The sequence below is a fragment of the Henningerozyma blattae genome, chromosome 1 (assembly GCF_000315915.1).
Source record: "Henningerozyma blattae CBS 6284 chromosome 1, complete genome".
NCBI lineage: Eukaryota > Fungi > Ascomycota > Saccharomycetes > Saccharomycetales > Saccharomycetaceae > Henningerozyma > Henningerozyma blattae.
The window spans coordinates 2,651,785-2,673,228 of NC_020185.1; the positions used below are offsets into that span (position 1 = coordinate 2,651,785).

General features: G+C 36.8%; 2 protein-coding genes across 2 annotated transcripts; both read right to left on the reverse strand.

The window, feature by feature from the left end:
* Positions 1-214: 214 nt before the first annotated feature.
* Positions 215-7,771, reverse strand: TBLA0A10740 (uncharacterized protein; the record flags this gene model as incomplete). The annotated part of the gene is made up of 1 exon (XM_004178322.1): positions 215-7,771. The coding sequence occupies one exon, from the start codon at positions 7,769-7,771 to the stop codon at positions 215-217; it is 7,557 nt and encodes a 2,518-aa protein (XP_004178370.1).
* Positions 7,772-13,271: 5,500 nt separating this feature from the next.
* Positions 13,272-20,261, reverse strand: TBLA0A10760 (uncharacterized protein; the record flags this gene model as incomplete). Its single annotated transcript, XM_004178323.1, has 1 exon — positions 13,272-20,261. The coding sequence occupies one exon, from the start codon at positions 20,259-20,261 to the stop codon at positions 13,272-13,274; it is 6,990 nt and encodes a 2,329-aa protein (XP_004178371.1).
* Between the last annotated feature and the right edge of the window lie 1,183 nt (positions 20,262-21,444).

Sequence of the window (21,444 nt, forward strand, 5' to 3'; positions counted from 1 at the left end):
TTATAAGTAATTATTTTATAATATTAAAAATTATATATTCTGTATATACAAAAGTTTTTGAATATTTGCTAATTACTGAAAGAACGAAAAATAACTATTAAAATATTAAAAAAATGAAAGAAAGGAATAAAAAAAATTAATAATAAAGAAAAACGAACAAACATAAACAGTACAATTAATATAGGAATGAAATGAAAAAAAATTTGAATAAATATCATACGAAACCAAAAAATAATAATATAATAATTCTGTAAAAGACTTCATTATATAATCCAGAGGCCTTATCTTCAAATTGATATAATATATTGCTTGTATCAGTGATGCCAGTTGTAGTACATGTTGTTGAATTAATCAGTACTTTAGCACTTATAGTTAATGTAGCATTAACATTAGGAATGCTCTTATAGCCATCTCTTTTTATAATTAAATTTCCATCAGTCCCTGTAATTTTGCTATTTGACTTGGAAAATGATGATGTTAGAAGTGATTTAGATCTCGGAGAAGTGATTACTTCGGTGGATAAAGTTATATTAGGTTTTAATAAATTTGTTAAATGTGGCATTATCATAGTTGTGACTGAATTCGAGGTTACACTTAAGTTTAGTTCATTTTTGCTTGTATTGGTATTGTAAATATTTGAATTTGTATAACTGAGATTAGCATTTATATTATTTAAACTTGAATTTATCACTTTAATGCTGCTTGAAATATTGTAATTTTTATTTGGATTATCAGAAATGATAGTCTTATTAGGGAAAAATGATCTTGTAAATTTATTAGAATTGATATTGGTTGTGAGTAGGCTATTAGAAATTGCATTTATTGTAGTTATAATATTAGGGTTTATATTCGTTGAAGTCATGAAACTTGTAGGCTGGGAGTTAATAGTTGTCTTCATTATATAATTAGTATTTGTTTCTATGATTACTGTTGGTCTTATTGTTTTTATGATAGTTACGGTAGTCATAACAGTAATGACCTCACCATTTTTTGCGGTAGAATGTATAAAAGAAATAGATGAACTTGTAACAGTTGTTTCAGATACTGCTAGTAAGTTTAGAATAGTATTAATATTTTCATCTGAATTTGTATTGAAATTTGTCGCCACGTTAGTATTTGTAGCCTCGTTAACTTTCTCAGTAATGGTGTCTTGAAGAGTAGATGTGATTGTGAAGACTTCCCCGTTTGAATTAGTACTTTGAGAACAACTTACAATAGCTGTTTTTGTAATGGTACCGTGCTCTAGAACAGTAGTTGTGTATACAGTTCTTACATTAGGCGTTGTAGTTAGTTGCACATTATCGGTAATTGTATTTGAGAATGTTGATACTATTATGAAGACTTCCCCGTTTGAATTAGTACTTTGAGAACAACTTACAATAGCTGTTTTTGTAATGGTACCGTGCTCTACAAAAGTTGTAGTATAAGGAGCTTCTATAGTTGATGAAATATTTGAAATTTTTGTAGCACTAATTGTACTTGACATGTCTGAACTATCTGCACTAGGAAATTGGCGTGTTTCGACTATGGTCTGTGGATTAGTTGTACTGCTGCTTGAACCTAGAGTAGATAACCTATTGGAATTATTAGTAATTTTAGTTGATGAAATTGCTGTTGTGATACTGGGTGTAAAGTTTGAAATTTCAGTTTTTTTAGTAGATTCAGAATAAGTAATCATTATTGTTGTAGTTATAGTTGTAGTATCAATAACGGTTACGGTATAATATATAGTACCTGACGTTATAGCGCTAATAGATTTACTAGAAATAATGGAATTATCAGCTACGGTACTTTCAAAATTATCATTTTTAGAAGCATTCGATATATAATTCGTAGTTCCTGAACTTGTAAATTTGGATACAGCAGCAGAAGATAATGTATCGCCAAGTGTTGAGAAGTTAGTAGTTTCTGTAATATCTGATGAGGTAGAACTTGCATAAAAAGAACTACTTGCATTAGGCACACTATGGTTAACAGAGGAGGCTGCAGGAATGGCCTTAGTTTCAGATGTAGAAACTATACCAGAAGTTTCGAGTGCCGAAGTATCTGTCCCTAAGTAAGGTGTCTCAATATAGTAGACAATATCTTGAATAGCTTCTCCGTTGATAGTTTCCCACCCAGTAGAAGTAGAATATGTAACAGTATATTTACCTATCCAACTTTTATAAACCATTCCTACTAATGGCTCCCCTGGGGTCGCTGGTAGCCAGGAAATATTTTCTGAACACGAGGAAACAAAGAATTGAGTACTAGAGCTGTATTTGATAGTATCAGACGGATGGGAGTAGGTCATCTTAGTGAAGGTTGGATATTGATCTGCTCCAGGCGTGGATGAATGGCTCATCATAACAGTAGATGTAGCTGAAAAATCATTGGAAGAATGTGTATCGGAATACTTAGTAGATAATTGAATTACAATTGTAGATGATAGTATATTTGATTTGATAGTTGAAGTCATGGTCGAAGCAATAAGACTAGCTTGAGTATTAATACTAGTATATACTACGGCAGTGGAAAGTAAACTTTCTGAAGTACTTGAAGATGTAGCAAAAGTATTAAAAGTACTGGGTAATAAATCTGTAGTACTATCTTTTATGGAGGTAGAATACTTGTGAATATCTGATGAGGATTTAAAATAAGTAGATATAGAGGTAGGTTTTATAGGAGTCTTCACAAAATATATTGTATCTGGAATTTCTTCACCTTCATATGTTTCCCAACCAGTTAAAGTAGAATACGTAGTAATGTAACTTTTAGTCCAATCTTCATATACAACTCCATAATTTGGCGCACCACGACCTTCGGGTAACCATGAGACAGAAAAGGAAGTTGAAGATTCTCTGGTAATAGATGAATTAGAGAAGTAAGCCTTAGTAAAAGAGCTTTGCATTACAGAAATCTTCGATGCTGAGATTTTGTTTAGTGTGGTTACTGGTGGTGAGGAAGTTACTGAAACTGACATAATAAATGAGGCGTGCGCAGAATCTACTTTACTATTGGTGTATCTGGATGAAGATTTTTCAACCGTTTCAATAGTGGATGTATAGCTGGAAAATGTTACGTGAGCAGTAGATGCGATATAGGAGTTAGGAATCGCAGAATTCGAGTAATACAAACTTTCACTAGATATCAAAGTGGAATAAGACTCCGAAACTAAATTCGAATATATAGAAGAGTATCTTCCAATAGAAGATAGACTAACAGATCTTTTACTGCCAGACTTGGCAATATGAGGAGTTTTGATGTAGTATACCGTATCAGGGACAACTTCTCCGTTGGTGGTTTCCCATCCTGTAGATGTCGAGTATGTGACGGTGAATTCACCATCCCAGTCAGCAAACATCATACCGATCATGGGCGAACCAGGAGTTTCTGGTAACCAGGAGATGGATTGTGACAATTGAGAAGAGATGGGCTTATAGAACGAGCCAGAACTCATGCCATAAGAGGCGGTAGTAGAGGACTGGGCCATGGACGACTCTTCGCCAGAGCTCATGCCATAAGAGGCGGTAGTAGAGGACTGGGTCATGGACGACTCTTCGCCAGAGCTCATGCCATAAGAGGCGGTAGTAGAGGACTTGGCCATGGACGACTCTTCGCCAGAGCTCATGCCATAAGAGGCGGTAGTAGAGGACTTGGCCATGGACGACTCTTCGCCAGAGCTCATGCCATAAGAGGCGGTAGTAGAGGACTTGGCCATGGACGACTCTTCGCCAGAGCTCATGCCATAAGAGGCGGTAGTAGAGGACTGGGTCATGGACGACTCTTCGCCAGAGCTAGATGACGTAGTGCTTGGAGCCACCACTGTCCTGCGAGACGATCTGCTGGAAGGCCCAGTAGAGTCTGGAGAAGCGGTATTTGGCTCCATGGATGAGAACGCAGACGAGTGTGAGGCAATATAAGAGGATGATATGTAAGCCGAGCGCGTCTTAGACTGGGCAATATGAGGAGTTTTGATGTAGTATACCGTATCAGGGACAACTTCTCCGTTGGTGGTTTCCCATCCTGTAGATGTCGAGTATGTGACGGTGAATTCACCATCCCAGTCAGCAAACACCATACCGATCATGGGCGATCCAGGAGTTTCTGGTAACCAGGAGATGGATTGTGACAATTGAGAAGAGATGGGCTTATAGAACGAGCCAGAACTCATGCCATAAGAGGCGGTAGTAGAGGACTTGGCCATGGACGACTCTTCGCCAGAGCTCATGCCATAAGAGGCGGTAGTAGAGGACTGGGTCATGGACGACTCTTCGCCAGAGCTAGATGACGTAGTGCTTGGAGCCACCACTGTCCTGCGAGACGATCTGCTGGAAGGCCCAGTAGAGTCTGGAGAAGCGGTATTTGGCTCCATGGATGAGAACGCAGACGAGTGTGAGGCAATATAAGAGGATGATATGTAAGCCGAGCGCGTCTTAGACTGGGCAATATGAGGAGTTTTGATGTAGTATACCGTATCAGGGACAACTTCTCCGTTGGTGGTTTCCCATCCTGTAGATGTCGAGTATGTGACGGTGAATTCACCATCCCAGTCAGCAAACACCATACCGATCATGGGCGATCCAGGAGTTTCTGGTAACCAGGAGATGGATTGTGACAATTGAGAAGAGATGGGCTTATAGAACGAGCCAGAACTCATGCCATAAGAGGCGGTAGTAGAGGACTGGGTCATGGACGACTCTTCGCCAGAGCTAGATGACGTAGTGCTTGGAGCCACCACTGTCCTGCGAGACGATCTGCTGGAAGGCCCAGTAGAGTCTGGAGAAGCGGTATTTGGCTCCATGGATGAGAACGCAGACGAGTGTGAGGCAATATAAGAGGATGATATGTAAGCCGAGCGCGTCTTAGACTGGGCAATATGAGGAGTTTTGATGTAGTATACCGTATCAGGGACAACTTCTCCGTTGGTGGTTTCCCATCCTGTAGATGTCGAGTATGTGACGGTGAATTCACCATCCCAGTCAGCAAACACCATACCGATCATGGGCGATCCAGGAGTTTCTGGTAACCAGGAGATGGATTGTGACAATTGAGAAGAGATGGGCTTATAGAACGAGCCAGAACTCATGCCATAAGAGCCGGTAGTAGAGGACTGGGTCATGGACGACTCTTCGTGAGAACTAGAGATTGAAGATGAATCACTCATCAATTTAGAATTATAGGATGAACTTCTCTGTGTATGAGGGATAGAGAAATCACTGATAATGTTGGATGTTGTAGGTAGGCCAGCCATAGAGTTAGACCTCTCCGATGAGATGGTCCTGCGACTTGATCTTTCAGACGAATTAGTCATAGAATTAGAATTCTTAGTCGAGGCAGTCATAGAGTTAGAATTCTGAGATGAGGCAGTCATACGTCTTGATCTCTCAGTTGAGGCACTCATGCCGCTATATGTTGAAGACGAGGCGGTCATAGAATTAAACTTCTCAGATGAAGCACTCATAGTACTAGATGTTGCAGATGCACCGGTATGAGTGCCAGTTTCCCCAGTCATGCTATTAGTTCTGCCAGAGGAACTGTGCATAGTGTTAGATTTCCCACTTGCAGCATTCATAGTGCCAGAGGTTGCAGATACATCACTGTTGGTTGTTGTAGTTGTACCGGTGTATACATTAGAACCGTGATTGATATAGTTAGTATCCTTAGAGCCATCGTGAGATTTTCCAGAATTTCTATTTATAGTATTGCTTCCTTTAGAACTGGTAGTTGAAGTTGTTATGGTTGGAGATTGGGTAGATGTAGAAGTTGTTTTCTTCTGTGGCGTTTCTACAAAGTATTCCACTGTGTCGATAATTGTATTATGATCAGTAAGCTGGTAAGATATTGTAGCATACGTATATGAAAATGAGCCTGTCCAATCTATAAAGTGTGTCGATGTGGCTGCAGTAACAAAATATGACGAGCTGCTGGTTGTCTTCTGTGGTGTTTCTACAAAATATTCGATATTATTGATAATTGTGTCATTATCTGTAACTTGACGGGTGACAGTGGCAAAGGTGGTAGTGAATGTTCCTGTCCACTCAATTAAGCTTGTCGATGTGGCTGCAGTAACAAAATAAGACGAGCTGCTTGTTGGTGTTTCTACAAAATATTCGACATTATTGATAATTGTGTCATTATCTGTAACTTGACGGGTGACAGTGGCAAAGGTGGTAGTGAATGTTCCTGTCCACTCAATTAAGCTTGTCGATGTGGCTGCAGTAACAAAATATGACGAGCTGCTGGTTGTCTTCTGTGGTGTTTCTACAAAATATTCGATATTATTGATAATTGTGTCATTATCTGTAACTTGACGGGTGACAGTGGCAAAGGTGGTAGTGAATGTTCCTGTCCACTCAATTAAGCTTGTCGATGTGGCTGCAGTAACAAAATAAGACGAGCTGCTTGTTGGTGTTTCTACAAAATATTCTACATTATTGATGATTGTGTCATTATATGTAACCTGATAAGAAACAGTTGCATACGTATTTGTGAATGTTCCTGCCCAGTTCATTAGATGTGTTGAGAAGATAGTAGAAAGAGAATACGGAGTTTCGACGTAATACATTCTTTGGACTGTAGTATTACCGTCATCGCCTACAGTGCTAAAAGTGGAACTTGAGTATGTCGATATGAATGAACCTGTCCATGGTACTGTAGTGGTATAATTAGATTCGATTATAGTTCCCATTAACTTTGGGCATTGGACTTGCAGATCATCATAATAATAAACATTAGAAATTATAGGATAGATCATACTATCTGGATCTGTAAATTGTAATCGTATTTCAGCAGCATTAGCTTGGTTTGAGTAATAAACAATTTTAATTGGGTAGGCGAGACCAGCATATAGCAGGCCAGTCTTCGTTGATATTGCGGTACTATCTGATTGCATTGCTAAATCAATATCTGAGTCTAAATTATCAGTCACAACAGAATTTTTTGAATCTAAAGCGTATTGATTTGCGATCATCACAATAGCAGCAGGATTAGCATCTAGTAATTGGAAATCATAAAGGCCTGTGTCAGATGGAATAAAATAACCATTAAATTCAAGTACGTATCCCTCTGTCGGGTCTATAGCACCAAAGTCAGTAAACCCGATAGTAGAAGCAATTGGAGGGTTTTTTTTATAGCTCCCTTCTTCCAAAAAAGCAGTCCCTGTAGTTCCATCGTCAGAATAAGAATAAAGAGTTGCACCAAAGCCCAGAACAGGCTTTGCAGTGCTTGGTATAATACAATTATTTTCAGCCCATGTACCTTCCACTTGAGATAATTCTTCTTCCCTGATAAGATAAAACGTCTTGTGGTACGTTGTTCCGCCTTGAGTATAAGTAGTAACACCAGTTGAAAAGGTAACTTGTACCAGACTGCCCGCATCCGGATTCGCAATAAGTTCTACAAAAGGTGGGATAACTGTTGTAGTGATATCTACCACTTCCCTTTTAACAAACTTTTCTCCATAGAGAGCTGTTTGAATAGGGGCAATAGAAGATGGAGTATTGAAATTATGGAAAGTAGTAACGGTCGGGTTAATTGTAGAACGAGTTTTTTTCTGTATTATATCAATACTATTCTTATCAGTAATTAAACTAATTTGACGAGTCGATGTTGCTCTAATATCTAAAATTTTACTAGTAACAGCAGTTCTGGGTGAAATATATGCTGCATTAGAAATTGAGACAATTAAAGAAAAGAATAAAAATAACAAGTATAAATTCGATAGTTGAAACGATATAAGTCCATTTATACCTATCCCATTTTTACATAAAATTGGAATAAGTTTTTTCATGGTAAAGAATACAATCTAACTTTACAATAAAAATAATAAGCTAATAATGTATAGATTCAATGGAAGTATAAAATTTTTTGTTCGAATTGGTGTTTTGTTCGTAATTTAATATGATAAAGAGAATGTTCAGTAATAATTTTTGCCGGTATTCTTGTTTTTTTTTGTAGGGTATCTGTCTAATAAAGAGTTCTTTTCAACTTTAATTGTCTTAATTTGTGTAATACAATTATAAAGTAAAACTTTTATTAGTATGATGAATATTTGATATATTAATAAAGTTATTAGACTAAATATTTAATGATGGGAATGATTAGTAATAGAAAATACGACGTTTAATAGAGTTCAACAAATATAATAATGGGGTATCTTGTAAGAGAAGAGATAAAATAAAAATTAAGACTTTCGGCAAGGAAACCTCATATTGAAAGGCTTTTAGAAAGAATGAACTTCATTTTATTAAAGTATTTCTTTCAAAGAAATATAATATAACGATCACAATAATTACAAATACCAACATATTAGGGGAGGAATCAACTGAGTAAAAATTTGTTATTCAACTTAACTGTAAATTAATCAAATAGATTTCGGATCTAAAAAATATAAAACTAACATTTCAGGTTTGTTTTGGGTTTTTCAGGTAATTCCAAAATATTTTAGAAACAATGGGTAAATTCGCAATTGAAAAATAAGTATAATTAAAAACAAAATAAAACAAAAGCTCGTAAAATATGAAGAAAACTAGCAGTAGTTTTTTTGATGGTACGTATTCTATGAAAGGCCACTGTGGTTATCAAAAAATATAATTAATTTCTTGGTAAGTATATTTTTTCTTCAAGAAAAGAATCTATAAGCTTCCCCGGAAGGTGGTACTGACAAATATCGAAATATTAATCGAATTAATTAAGCTTTGACTGTATAAGATTTAAGCAAGCCATATTTTAGGTAATGAATTTCAATTATTACGTTTTCTTTAACTTTAAAGTAAATAAATAGAGGAGTTGAAAAAGTAAATAATTTGAGAGCTAAATCCGAAAAATAAAAGAAAAAATATCTCAAAAGGGACGCCTTGTGTGGAAGTTAAACAAAGGATGTATATGGAATAAAGGGTCAATAAAAAGGCAATTAGCTGATATAGCATCAACACAGGCAAGCTAAAAGAAGCATGAATAATTTATGACAAACTTAGGTTACCTTACAGCTAGATAAACATCAAGAAAGCGAAAAATGTGGCACGTAAATTTCAAAACGAGAAGATAGTGTCAAAAACACTTCAATAGGCAATAAAGTTCTTTTCTAGGATATATAAAACAATGAGAAAGATCAAAAATTTGTTCAAGCAGGTCCCTTTTTCAAAACTATTCTAGATTATAATCAATAAACTATTGTTTCTCTTCCAGATTAAATAATGCATGATTAAATTTTTATTCGCTGTTGGCAAAAATATCAATACCACCAAATTTTGAATGGTCTACAAGAGCTAACCTAAGTTGAACGACAGCTAAAGGGAGCATTAATATTGAGAAAACATCAATTGAAGTTCCCTCTCAATTTGCTGGATGTAATTAAAAAAAATATGGTACACTTGCAGATAAATGGCTCTCACGACGCTGTAACAATATCATTCCAATATATATCGTTATTGTTTCCAAAATAAGTATTATATGTAGTTGTTCATATAAATGATTGTCCCGGTCAGTTGTGAGGTGCCTTGGATAGTACAGAGTTGCTCAATGTGTCCTGGTTAAGGCCAAGCTGAGTACCTAATTAAACATGTTTTATTTGTAATTCCTTCTAGTTAAGTCTAAGCTTGAACTCTAATCATGTTTACTTTATTGTCGTATTCTTTAGATTGTGTTTTTTGCCTCTGTATTGATGTTTTTTGTGTCTCGAAGACTTTACGATCTCCCGGGGTTTTCTCTGTTACCCAATCGGAGTGAGAAAAAAGCGAGCAAGTGGAATATATTTTCGAGCCGCATTATGCCTATTCAAGGGTAGGTATTATTGAGAAGGAACTTGCAATTCCTTATATGATGACCCTTAACTATCACTAGGATGTTTATCTGTAACTCTACATAGAAAGAAAAACTGCTTGCTTTTGAGCAATATACTAAGGAACCCAGAATTTAGAAAGAGGCGTTAAGGAAAAAGAATGGTTATTGTTTTATACTCTTAGCACGTCCAAGGAGAAAGGGCAGTTGTGAGACACGTTGCTACATTTTTTATTTCCTAATTAAGGAAGTCTTTGCTATTTCTAATTAAAAGTTGGTATTAGTGTGAAACATCTCCAATATTTTTCTTTACATCACAACATATATATTTGTGCAGGTGCTCAAATTTGAAAGGATATACCAGAGAGTTGCATTTTTGTTACTTATAGGGACGGATAGAATTAGGATTATGCTTGGGACGCTATTTTATTTGGGTACTTATTCAAATACCTACCTTCATATTTAAATGCCAGGCCAGGTTCTTTTTGAGCTATGATTCATGTGTCTCTTGGAGCCTGCCATATATCTATTATCATGAGATGTTGTGTTTCCGTGCGCCTGACTCTCAACCCTAAAAGAGGCAAGGGTTACAAACTTTGAAATGGGCACTGTATAATATGTTTTTATAATCAGTAAATCTTTGGTTTGAAAATCATTCAGAGTGGCGTAAAATACGAAAATCTTAAGTTACTAAGGAGCTGGTATTACTTGCGTATTTGTCTTCAGGCTTAGATCAATCACCTATAGCTATTCTTTTCAAAAATCCTCTAAATTTACCTTTTTGAAAAAAATGAACAGAATCAGGTTCTCAATTTGAAATAGATGTTATATTGGAATGAGAATAATTATCACCGGTAATTGTAGTTGTAAGAAATGATACATCTAATTGTATGTCTAAATTCAATACAGTGAATAGTGTGAATACTCTATTAAGTTTATATACGAAATATGTTTTTATAGTTCTAAAAGAAGTGATGATAACTTAGAAGATACTGAAATTGAAAAGATATATTCAAAAGTTATGATTTCCAATGGTTATATTGAAGGGGGTTTGGGACATGCTAATAAAAATGCTAAAGTTTGAAGTTGCTTATATTGACTTTTCACACTTGAGTTGCCTTCATTAATAATCTTTTTATGAAACAGTCCTTGAGGTGATATTCTTGGGCGATACTCATTTATCAGTTAAATCGAAAAGTTTACTAACAGTTGTTGCTACCATGTCTACGTATAATAGTAACGGAGCTTTATTGTATAATTTGTTCTTATGATAGTCCACCCTTAACTAGCATATATAAAACTATAGAAGAAATATATATACGGTCTCTATTTGTATTCCGAAGAATTCAGGTTGTATAAAAGCAGCACGTAATACATAATATCTTCGTTCAACAGATAAATATTTTTAAATTGCAGTTATTCGGTAGCAAACATTATATATAAAGGCTTGCTGATTTGGGTTGTCAACCGAAAAAATGTTTCATTTGCTTGAACTAGAATTTAGGTAATCTTCAATCAAATTTGTATATTCAGAGCATCAATTACAAATACTAAGTAATCTTAATCTAACATATAGTGTTCATCCACTGAAGTATTTGGTCAAATAGAAAAGGGGTTAAGTTTTACAAAGTTTAGAAACTTTATGATTACTTTAAACAAAGGTGATTATAGTAATAAATTTAATGGCCTTATCCTGATATTTTATTAAATTGTTAAAACCAATAAACATTCTGCATAAGAAAGAAAACTGTTTGGTTTAAATTTAATAATTTTCAGCCAATCCAGTGAAATAGTATTAAAGTATGGTTAAAATATTGAAAAGAAAAGTAACGAATGAGCTAAAGCAATGGTAGTCCAATGCTTGTACCTAAATATTTTTTTTGATGAAAACTTTTCATTAAAATAACCGGTTTTGAAATTAGTATGATGTATTCTAGAATATCATTGGTAAATTTTTTTTTACTAGCTTCTTAAAAGTATGAAATTTATATTTTACTGTTGACTTATTAAGATCAACAGTGAGCTAGAATAAAAAGAGATAAAGAATGTATGGTGTCTGTAATTGTTGACCCTGAAGTGAGTTACTAAGTGAAGGAAATATTAGTTTAAGTTGTATAATCGACTCAACCAGTGTGTCAGTATATAGTAAAACCTTAGATTAAATAGAAAAAGGGATAGCAATAGATGATATAGAAAGATAATCTGAGGCTTGTTTAGTCGTATTTCTATCTTTGAAGGAGCTACAGGAGGGGGGGGTTGATAGAGCGTAGGAAAGTATTAAGGCCCCTTATACACATGATAAAGCAGAGTCATGATGTGTTATTCAAGTCCTACGTAATGTATGAGTAGTGTTTATTTAAGCTTAGCTGTAAGGGGAGTGTTCTTTTGATATAGTTTTCTGAATGATTTAGTTTGAATTGCTTCCTACATAGAGCTGTTTCTTTTGTTTTATGTTTTTTTTATTAGCGAATGTGGGTTCATGCAGTTTGTATTCCTAATAGCATTGTTGGTTTCAACACTAAAATTTACAACTAGCATAGATGTAGCAAACACTCACAATTCTTGTACGGAACCTGCAAGAAAATTTAAAACAGTAGTTACTGATATTTAGATTCTTTAAATTATTTTGGATATCCAATTATTATAAGACAGAATCATTGTTTATTTTCCTATCATTTTATATTCACTTAACTTTGTTGCTATGTTCTTCAAGTGTTTTCCTTCAGTTTGTGAAATGATGAGAATCCCACTAATATTTGTGTTCTGAATCTATTAGGTAATATTTAAATTAAGGTTGATGGATATTTTAATTATTTTAGTACATATACGATATGTGAATCTTTTTTATTGGTATTATTTCCAGTTATACCTAAAAGAATAATTCTTTTTAATAGATAGTTATAAATATAGAAACCTCCTACCTTCTGGGTAAGAATAAAATATATAAAATATATATAGAAGAAATACAAACTTATAAACGAATTAATGTAGGTTATTTATAAGTTTCAAATTTGAACAAGAAGAGCCAATTCAAGGTCTATACCCAATGAAAATTTTTTTCATTTAGTGTTTTCTGTTTAGTGCATCAATATATTTCTAATTAGATATAGAATAGTTGTACTTATGGCACATGAATTACCTGATTGGTATTTTATTAGTATTATTATTTGTCCATTATGGTCTTCTTTTATTCCTAAGCCAGTAATTATTATTTGTTTATGTATAAAGACCTGTAATATTTAGTAACACTCATTTTCAACAAATGTCTTGTTATATTATTGATAGAAGGTTAAAAGTACAGATATAATGATTAAATAAATAATAATTCTAAGGTAGATGATTTATGAACTAAAAATAACTAATTAATTAATGAATGAAAATTTTATCAGAATAATTTGAAGGAAGTAGTGAATTCATTAAACAAATATTTACAGCGAAGATTTATTAGGATAAAAATATTTTTACCTTTTTTCTTATTCTCTTTGAATACTTAATGTAATAAGACCTTGACATTAGATTATCAACATTGTAACTATTAGTGCAAGGATTTCATACAAAGGATGAAATTTTATACTAATTCCACTATTTTCTATCTGGTCAAAAATTGAAGCAGTAACACGAGAAGGCTCGGGATTTTCCATAGGTACAATTTCAGTTAATTGTCTTTTATCTACTTGAAGAGTTCTGGTTATATTTGTACCATTCAACTTTAAGTTAGCTGCTATGTTTCCAATAAGAGTTACAACCTGGTAACTTCCATTATTTGAAACTTGTTGTAAAATAGTAGTAACATGAGGTAGTGAATTTACTTCTGTAATAGAACCATTGATATTTGCAAAAATAGTGCTTGTCCTGTTATAATTAATACTGACAGTTTCTTTAGGTAGTATAGTATTATATGGCTCAGTATGTGTAACGGTTTTATTTGGGAAAAATATAGAATTTTGAGTAGTAGAAGAGATCGAATATGAATCCAAAATTGTTTCAGTGGGGAGCTGTTCCTCGGTGGTAGTGAATATAATTCTCGAAGCAACCAACTCACTATTTGTTGATGTAGATGACAAAATAGAGAGAGATTCTGTCTGTCCTGTAAAGGACTTTGTAACTGTTAAGGTAAGAACTTCACCATTTGATTTAGTAGTCTCAGAACAGTGAACAACAACTGTCTTGGTAACAGTACCATTTTCTATCATGGTTGTCGTGTACGAAGAGTGACCGGCTGAAATGGAAGTAGTACACGGAATAGTTGTGGTGACAGTAAGAACTTCACCATTTGATTTAGTAGTCTCAGAACAGTGAACAACAACTGTCTTCGTGGATGTGTTATTTTCAACGATTGTTACAGTAAAAATGGAATGCTTTGGATGTTCTGTGCTACTACTAATGATTACTTTTGGAGTACTATTAGTAATACATGTTGAACAATGTGAATTTGAAGTTGCACTAAAACCGGAAGGAGGTGATGTGGTACTTACTAAAACAGACGAGGCGCCCAAAGGCAAATCAGAAGAAAAGCATGTTGTGCAAGCGTATGAAGAACTATTCGTACTGTAACTATAACTCATTGTGCTAACAATCTTTGAACCTTTATCACCCAAACTAGATGGCACAATACTTGCAGTACCAGAAGGTAATAAAATACTATTGTGATCAGAGAAGGTTGTTGATATTGTACTGCTTTCACATGTTGGACACAATGTAGATGCAATATTAGATAACCCGGATGAACCAACACTAAAAACAGAAGAAGCATCATTTGAAAATAGATAACCACTTGAAACAGAAAAAACATAACTGAAAGCAGAAGATGCAGCACTTGAAGAAGCAGAAATACTACAACTAGAAGATGAAACACTTGAGACTACCGAAGCACTGGAAGCAGATGATACTTCATTAAAGGATGGAGAACCACTGGAAGAAGAGAAGACAACACTTGAGGATGGAATAGCACTAAAAGCAGAGGATGCACCACTAGAGGATGGAGAACCACTAGAAGCAGAGGATGTAACACTAGAGGATACAGCAGCAATAGAAGCAGAAGATACAACACTTGAGGATGGAGCACCACTCGAAGCAGAGGATCCAACACTTGAGGATGGAGCACCACTAGAAGCAGAGGATGTAACACTAGAGGATACAGCAGCACTAGAAGCAGAAGATGCAACACTTGAGGATGGAGCACCACTAGAAGCAGAGGATCCAACACTTGAGGATGGAGCACCACTAGAAGCAGAGGATCCAACACTTGATAATCGAGCACCACTAGAAGCAGAAGATGGAACACTAGAGGATGGAACAGCACTAGAAGCAAAGGATCCAACACTTGAGGATACAGTAGTACTAGAAGCAGCGGAGGCAACACTAGAGGATGGAGCAGCACTAGAAGCAGAGGATGCACCACTAGAAGCAGAGGATGCAACACTTGAGGATGGAGTAGCACTAGAAGCAGAGGATGCACCACTAGAAGCAGATGATGCAGCAGTTGAGGATACAACAGCACTAGAAGCAGAGGATGCAACACTTGAGGATGCAGCAGCACTAGAAGCAGCGGAGGCAACCCTAGAGGATGGAGCACCACTAGAAGCAGAGGATGCATCATTAGAGGATGGAACAGCACTAGTAGCAGAGGATGCAACACTTGAGGATGGAGCAGCACTAGAAGCAGAGGATGCAACACTAGAGGATGGAACAGCACTAGAAGCAGAGGATGCATCACTTGAGGATGGACCAGCACTAGAAGCAGCGGAGGCAACGCTAGAGGATGGAGCACCACTAGAAGCAGCGGAGGCAACCCTAGAGGATGGAGCACCACTAGAAGCAGAGGATGCATCATTAGAGGATGGAACAGCACTAGTAGCAGAGGATGCAACACTTGAGGATGGAGTAGCACTAGAAGCAGAAGATGCAACACTTGATGATGGAGCACCACTACAAGCAGAGGATGCAACACTTGAGGATGCAGCAGCACTAGAAGCAGAGGATGCAACACTTGAGGATGGAGCAGCAATAGAAGCAGAAGATACAACACTTGAGGATGGAGCACCACTAGAAGCAGAGGATCCAACACTTGAGGATGGAGCACCACTAGAAGCAGAGTATGCAACACTTGAGGATGGATTAGAACTAGAAGAAGAGCATGCAACACTTGAGGATACAGCAGCACTAGAAGCAGAGGATGCACCACTAGAAGTAGATGATGCAGCAGTTGAGGATACAACAGCACTAGAAGCAGAGGATGCAACACTTGAGGATGCAGCAGCACTAGAAGCAGCGGAGGCAACCCTAGAGGATGGAGCAGCACTAGAAGCAGAAGATGCAACACTTGAGGATGGAACAGCACTAGTAGCAGAGGATGCAACACTTGAGGATGGAGTAGCACTAGAAGCAGAAGATGCAACACTTGATGATGGAGCACCACTACAAGCAGATGATGCAACACTTGAGGATGCAGCAGCACTAGAAGCAGAGGATGCAACACTTGAGGATGCAGCAGCATTAGAAGCAGAGGATGCAACACTTGAGGATGGAGCACCACTAGAAGCAGAGGATGCAACACTAGAGGATGGAACAGCACTAGAAGCAGAGGATGCATCACTTGAGGATGCAGCAGCACTAGAAGCAGAGGATGCACCACTAGAAGCAGAGGATGCAACACTAGAGGATGGAGCACCACTAGAAGCAAAGGATGCAACACTTGAGGATGGAACACCACTAGAAGCAGAGGATGCATCACTAGAGGATGCAGCAGCACTAGAAGCAGAGGATGCAACACTTGAGGATGCAGCACCACTAGAAGCAGATGATGCAACACTTGAGGATGGAGTAGCACTAGAAGCAGAGGATCCAACACTTGGAGGATGGAGCACCACTAGAAGCAGAAGATGCAACACTTGAGGATGAGCAGCACTAGAAGCAGAGGATGCACCACTAGAAGCAGAGGATGCAACACTAGAGGATGGAACACCACTAGAAGCAGAGGATGCATCATTAGGGGATGGAACAGCACTAGAAGCAGAGGATGCACCACTTGAGGATGCAGCAGCACTAGAAGCAGAGGATGCACCACTAGAAGCAGAGGATGCAACACTAGAGGATGGAGCACCACTAGAAGCAGAGGATGCATCATTAGAGGATGGAACAGCACTAGAAGCAGAGGATGCACCACTTGAGGATGCAGCAGCACTAGAAGCAGAGGATGCACCACTAGAAGCAGATGATGCAGCAGTTGAGGATACAACAGCACTAGAAGCAGAGGATGCAACACTTGAGGATGCAGCAGCACTAGAAGCAGAGGATGCACCACTAGAAGCAGAGGATCCAAAACTTGAGGATGGAGCACCACTAGAAGCAGAGGATGCAACACTTGAGGATGGAGTAGCACTAGAAGCAGCGGAGGCAACAATAGAGGATGGAGCACCACTAGAAGCAGAGGATCCAACACTTGAGGATGGAACAGCACTAGAAGCAGAGGATGCAACACTAGAGGATGGAGCACCACTAGAAGCAGAGGATGCATCATTAGAGGATGGAACAGCACTAGAAGCAGAGGATGCACCACTTGAGGATGCAGCAGCACTAGAAGCAGAGGATGCACCACTAGAAGCAGAGGATGCACCACTAGAAGCAGAGGATGCAACACTAGAGGATGGAACACCACTAGAAGCAGAGGATGCATCATTAGAGGATGGAACAGCACTAGAAGCAGAGGATGCACCACTTGAGGATGGAGCACCACTAGAAGCAGAGGATGCAACACTAGAGGATGGAACAGCACTAGAAGCAGAGGATGCATCACTTGAGGATGGACCAGCACTAGAAGCAGCGGAGGCAACGCTAGAGGATGGAGCACCACTAGAAGCAGCGGAGGCAACCCTAGAGGATGGAGCACCACTAGAAGCAGAGGATGCATCATTAGAGGATGGAACAGCACTAGAAGCAGAGGATGCACCACTTGAGGATGCAGCAGCACTAGAAGCAGAGGATGCACCACTAGAAGCAGAGGATGCAACACTAGAGGATGGAGCACCACTAGAAGCAGAGGATGCACCACTAGAAGCAGATGATGCAGCAGTTGAGGATACAACAGCACTAGAAGCAGAGGATGCAACACTTGAGGATGCAGCAGCACTAGAAGCAGAGGATGCACCACTAGAAGCAGAGGATCCAAAACTTGAGGATGGAGCACCACTAGAAGCAGAGGATGCAACACTTGAGGATGGATTAGAACTAGAAGAAGAGGATGCAACACTTGAGGATACAGCACCACTAGAAGCAGAGGATCCAACACTTGAGGATGGAGCAGCACTAGAAGCAGAGGATGCACCACTAGAGGATGGAGCACCACTAGAAGCAGATGATACACCACTAGAGGATGAAACAACTGAAGGCCCGGATAAAATACCATTAGAAGCAGAAGATGTAGCACTTGATGATATAGCACTGGTCACGACTGGTGGGGTAGCAGTAGACACAGAATATGTGGCACTTGTTGCAGTAGAAGTAAACGCTGAGGTTAATGTCGTCGATTGTCCTAGGGACGGGTTATTGCTTTGAGTTCCTATTGTTGATGTTGCCCAACTGTTGCTGTTAAGTGTAGACGTTTTTGAGTGATACACTGAGTTGTCATTTGATTGGAGTGTTGAATCAATATCTGAATTAATACTAACAGTACCACTACTGCCCTGCTGAGTATCAGATGTCGCTGGGTATGATTCAGATTTTGTAGCTGAGTTTATATCGGTTGTATATAGCGAGCCATCTGTTAGACTTATTATTGAGGAACTAGTAGCGTGTGCTGGAGTTTCTACTAAGTATATGACCTCTGATGTAGTAGAACCGTCTGGTCCTACAGATAGTTTGTTCTTAGTAGAATAAGTAGAAGTATATGTTCCAGTCCATGGAAAATATCTAGTTTCTGTTGTGTAACCAATTGGTGTTTCGACATAGTATATAACAAGGGTTGTTGGTAGACCATCACTACCAATTGTACGTTTTGTTTTGGTGGAATATGTAGATGAGTAAGACCCAGTCCAGTACGTACTTTTAAAAGAAGTAGAAACAACACTTGGAATATCAACGTAGTAAATCGTCCATGTTGTAATAAGTCCATCTGTACCAGTTGATTTTTTAATTTTAGTTGAGTATGTAGTTGTAAGTGTTCCTGAGTAGTCAAAAAATTTGGTAGATAATTGATCAATTTCTGGGGTTTCTACATAATAAATATTTTCAATTGTTGTATTACCATCAGTGCCAATAGTAGTTAAAGTTGAAAGTGAATACGTGGAAGTAAAAGACCCAGTCCATGCAGTAGTTATGGTGGAATTCATTTCAATATGTGTTCCCATCAATTTTGGGCACAATACTTTTAAATTGCCATATGATACGACATTATCGGTTATTGAATGAATTTCACTACTTGGATCTGTGAATTGCAAGGACAAGTTGATATTTGAAGGATCATCTGTGTAATATAAAATTTTAATTGGATAAGCTAGTCCTGCATATAGCCAACCCATTGCTGTATTATGATCCGTTTGACCAGACTGCATTGATAAATTAATATCAAGATCTGAGCTTTGGGGAACGGCATTGTTTGTATCAAGAGCACTTGGATTGGCAAACATGACAATAGCTGCAGAATCAGCACCTAGTAGTTGGATATCATAAAGACCTGTATCACTTGGAATAAAATAACCATCATATTCGACAACATAACCCCCTGATCCTCCAGTTACAGAGGTTAAATCAGTAACACCTGTCACCACTGAAATAGGATCAGAGTTTTTAAAGCTACCACCTTCTAGGTACGCAGCACCTGTTGTACCATCATCAGAATATGGATAAACTGTAGCTGCAAAACCTGGAGTAGATTGAGCTGTACTAGGGATGATACAGTTTTTTTCAGCCCATGTACCTTCAACATCAGCTAACTCTTCTTCTCTAATGATGTAATAGGTTTTATAATAAATTTTACCATTTTCTGTATAAGTGGTGACACCAGTAGAGATAGTGACTTGTACCATTGTATTTTTCATAGGATCTATGCTTACATCCAAAGGAATAATACCTTCCGTTATTTTTGTAGTTAAGTCGATAGCATTCGCATACTGTCTTTGAGCTGATTCATAATGATTCATATATGTTTCAGAAGGTAAAATTTGGTAGGCCGGTGATGCAACAGATGGAGTTAACGTTGGTGTAACAAGGGTAGGTGGAGAAGAATTTATAATATTTGTGTTAGAATTTATAATCGATTCTAATATACTATTTTGTGATTCTTGATATTGTAAACTATTTGATGGAACACCTGCATTATTCAAGTTAGCATCATTAGATGAAGTATCATTTACGGGAAGTAGGAGAGTTCGTGGAGAAATAATTGCAGCATTAGAAGTTGAAAATATAAAAGAAAATAAAAGAAATAGAGAGACTATATTTGAAAAAAATATAGATTTATTTTCTCTATAATAATTAGTACGCTGGGTGTTGAATAAATTAATCATAATTGATTAATATATTCTATAAGGTTTATCTCTTTTTCTGTTATTTTTTTATTTGAAGAAAGCAATTTAAGAAAAATGAAAATATTGAAAAACTAAATTTAATAAATGATTTTATTGAGAACGTTCATATAATTTTTAAACTTTTGCTAACGTTAAAGATGCTCTAATATTACGATTGTAATTGCAACAGAATTGAGGTAATGGTCACCTTCAAATAAATAAATACAAAGAAAAGAAAAAAGTAAATTTAGATTCTTCTTATCAAACAAAATTATATTTGTGCATTTATCATTAAGAAGAAGAAAAAAAAGAGACAAGGTTAAACGTCAAAAACAATGAACCTTTTTCGAGTCATAGGAATAATTTATATAACTTGAGTTGTAACGGAAAGGCAATAGTATATGAATGCGTTAACAAGGTGGATAGGTACAAATAGACATTACTAGCAGAGTTCTAGGAGGACTTAAGTGGTGTGGCAATCATTTTATTGAAACAAAAGCAAATTACAAATAGGAATAAAAATATCACCATTGGAATCACAGCACATCGGATTTGTATTGCAATATGAATAAGTAACAGGTGGTAAGTATAAACACATTCTGGTAGAATACTTTAGGGGCCTTGGTAGCGTTGTGGTTAGAATTAGTCAAATAAAAATATAGAAGTGTAGTAGTGTAAAGATTAAAGTAATTCTCATTCTTCCAACAGCAATTTGATGCGGTAGATTATCAATCAGATCTCTGTATAGAGTGCCTGAAAAGGAGCAACAACAAAATGTCCAAATTCCAAAAAAAGAATTCAGGTACAGTGCAGCATGATAAGTTTGGCAAAATTAATGGCTACTAAACAAGAAATTAATGAAACCATGAATTCACTCACAAGCATGTATATGTGGCAGCTCCTCAAGTAAGACTACTTTGTAGGACTGTCTATCATTTGAAAAATCCAATATTTCTTTTTCTTTGTCAACAACCCAATAAAATACTTGAGAAGTCAATTACCTAGATAAGACTCCAATTATTTTATGGGCTGTTAGAAAAAGGTGTTTCTACGTACCTATATGTGTATTGTATCAAGGGAAGTATACCTTATTTCCCTCTCAGAAATTCTCTGACACAAATTTATCCTGATGGAAAATTTCTCACTATTTGCTTTTCAACATTTACCAATCCACGATCCACAG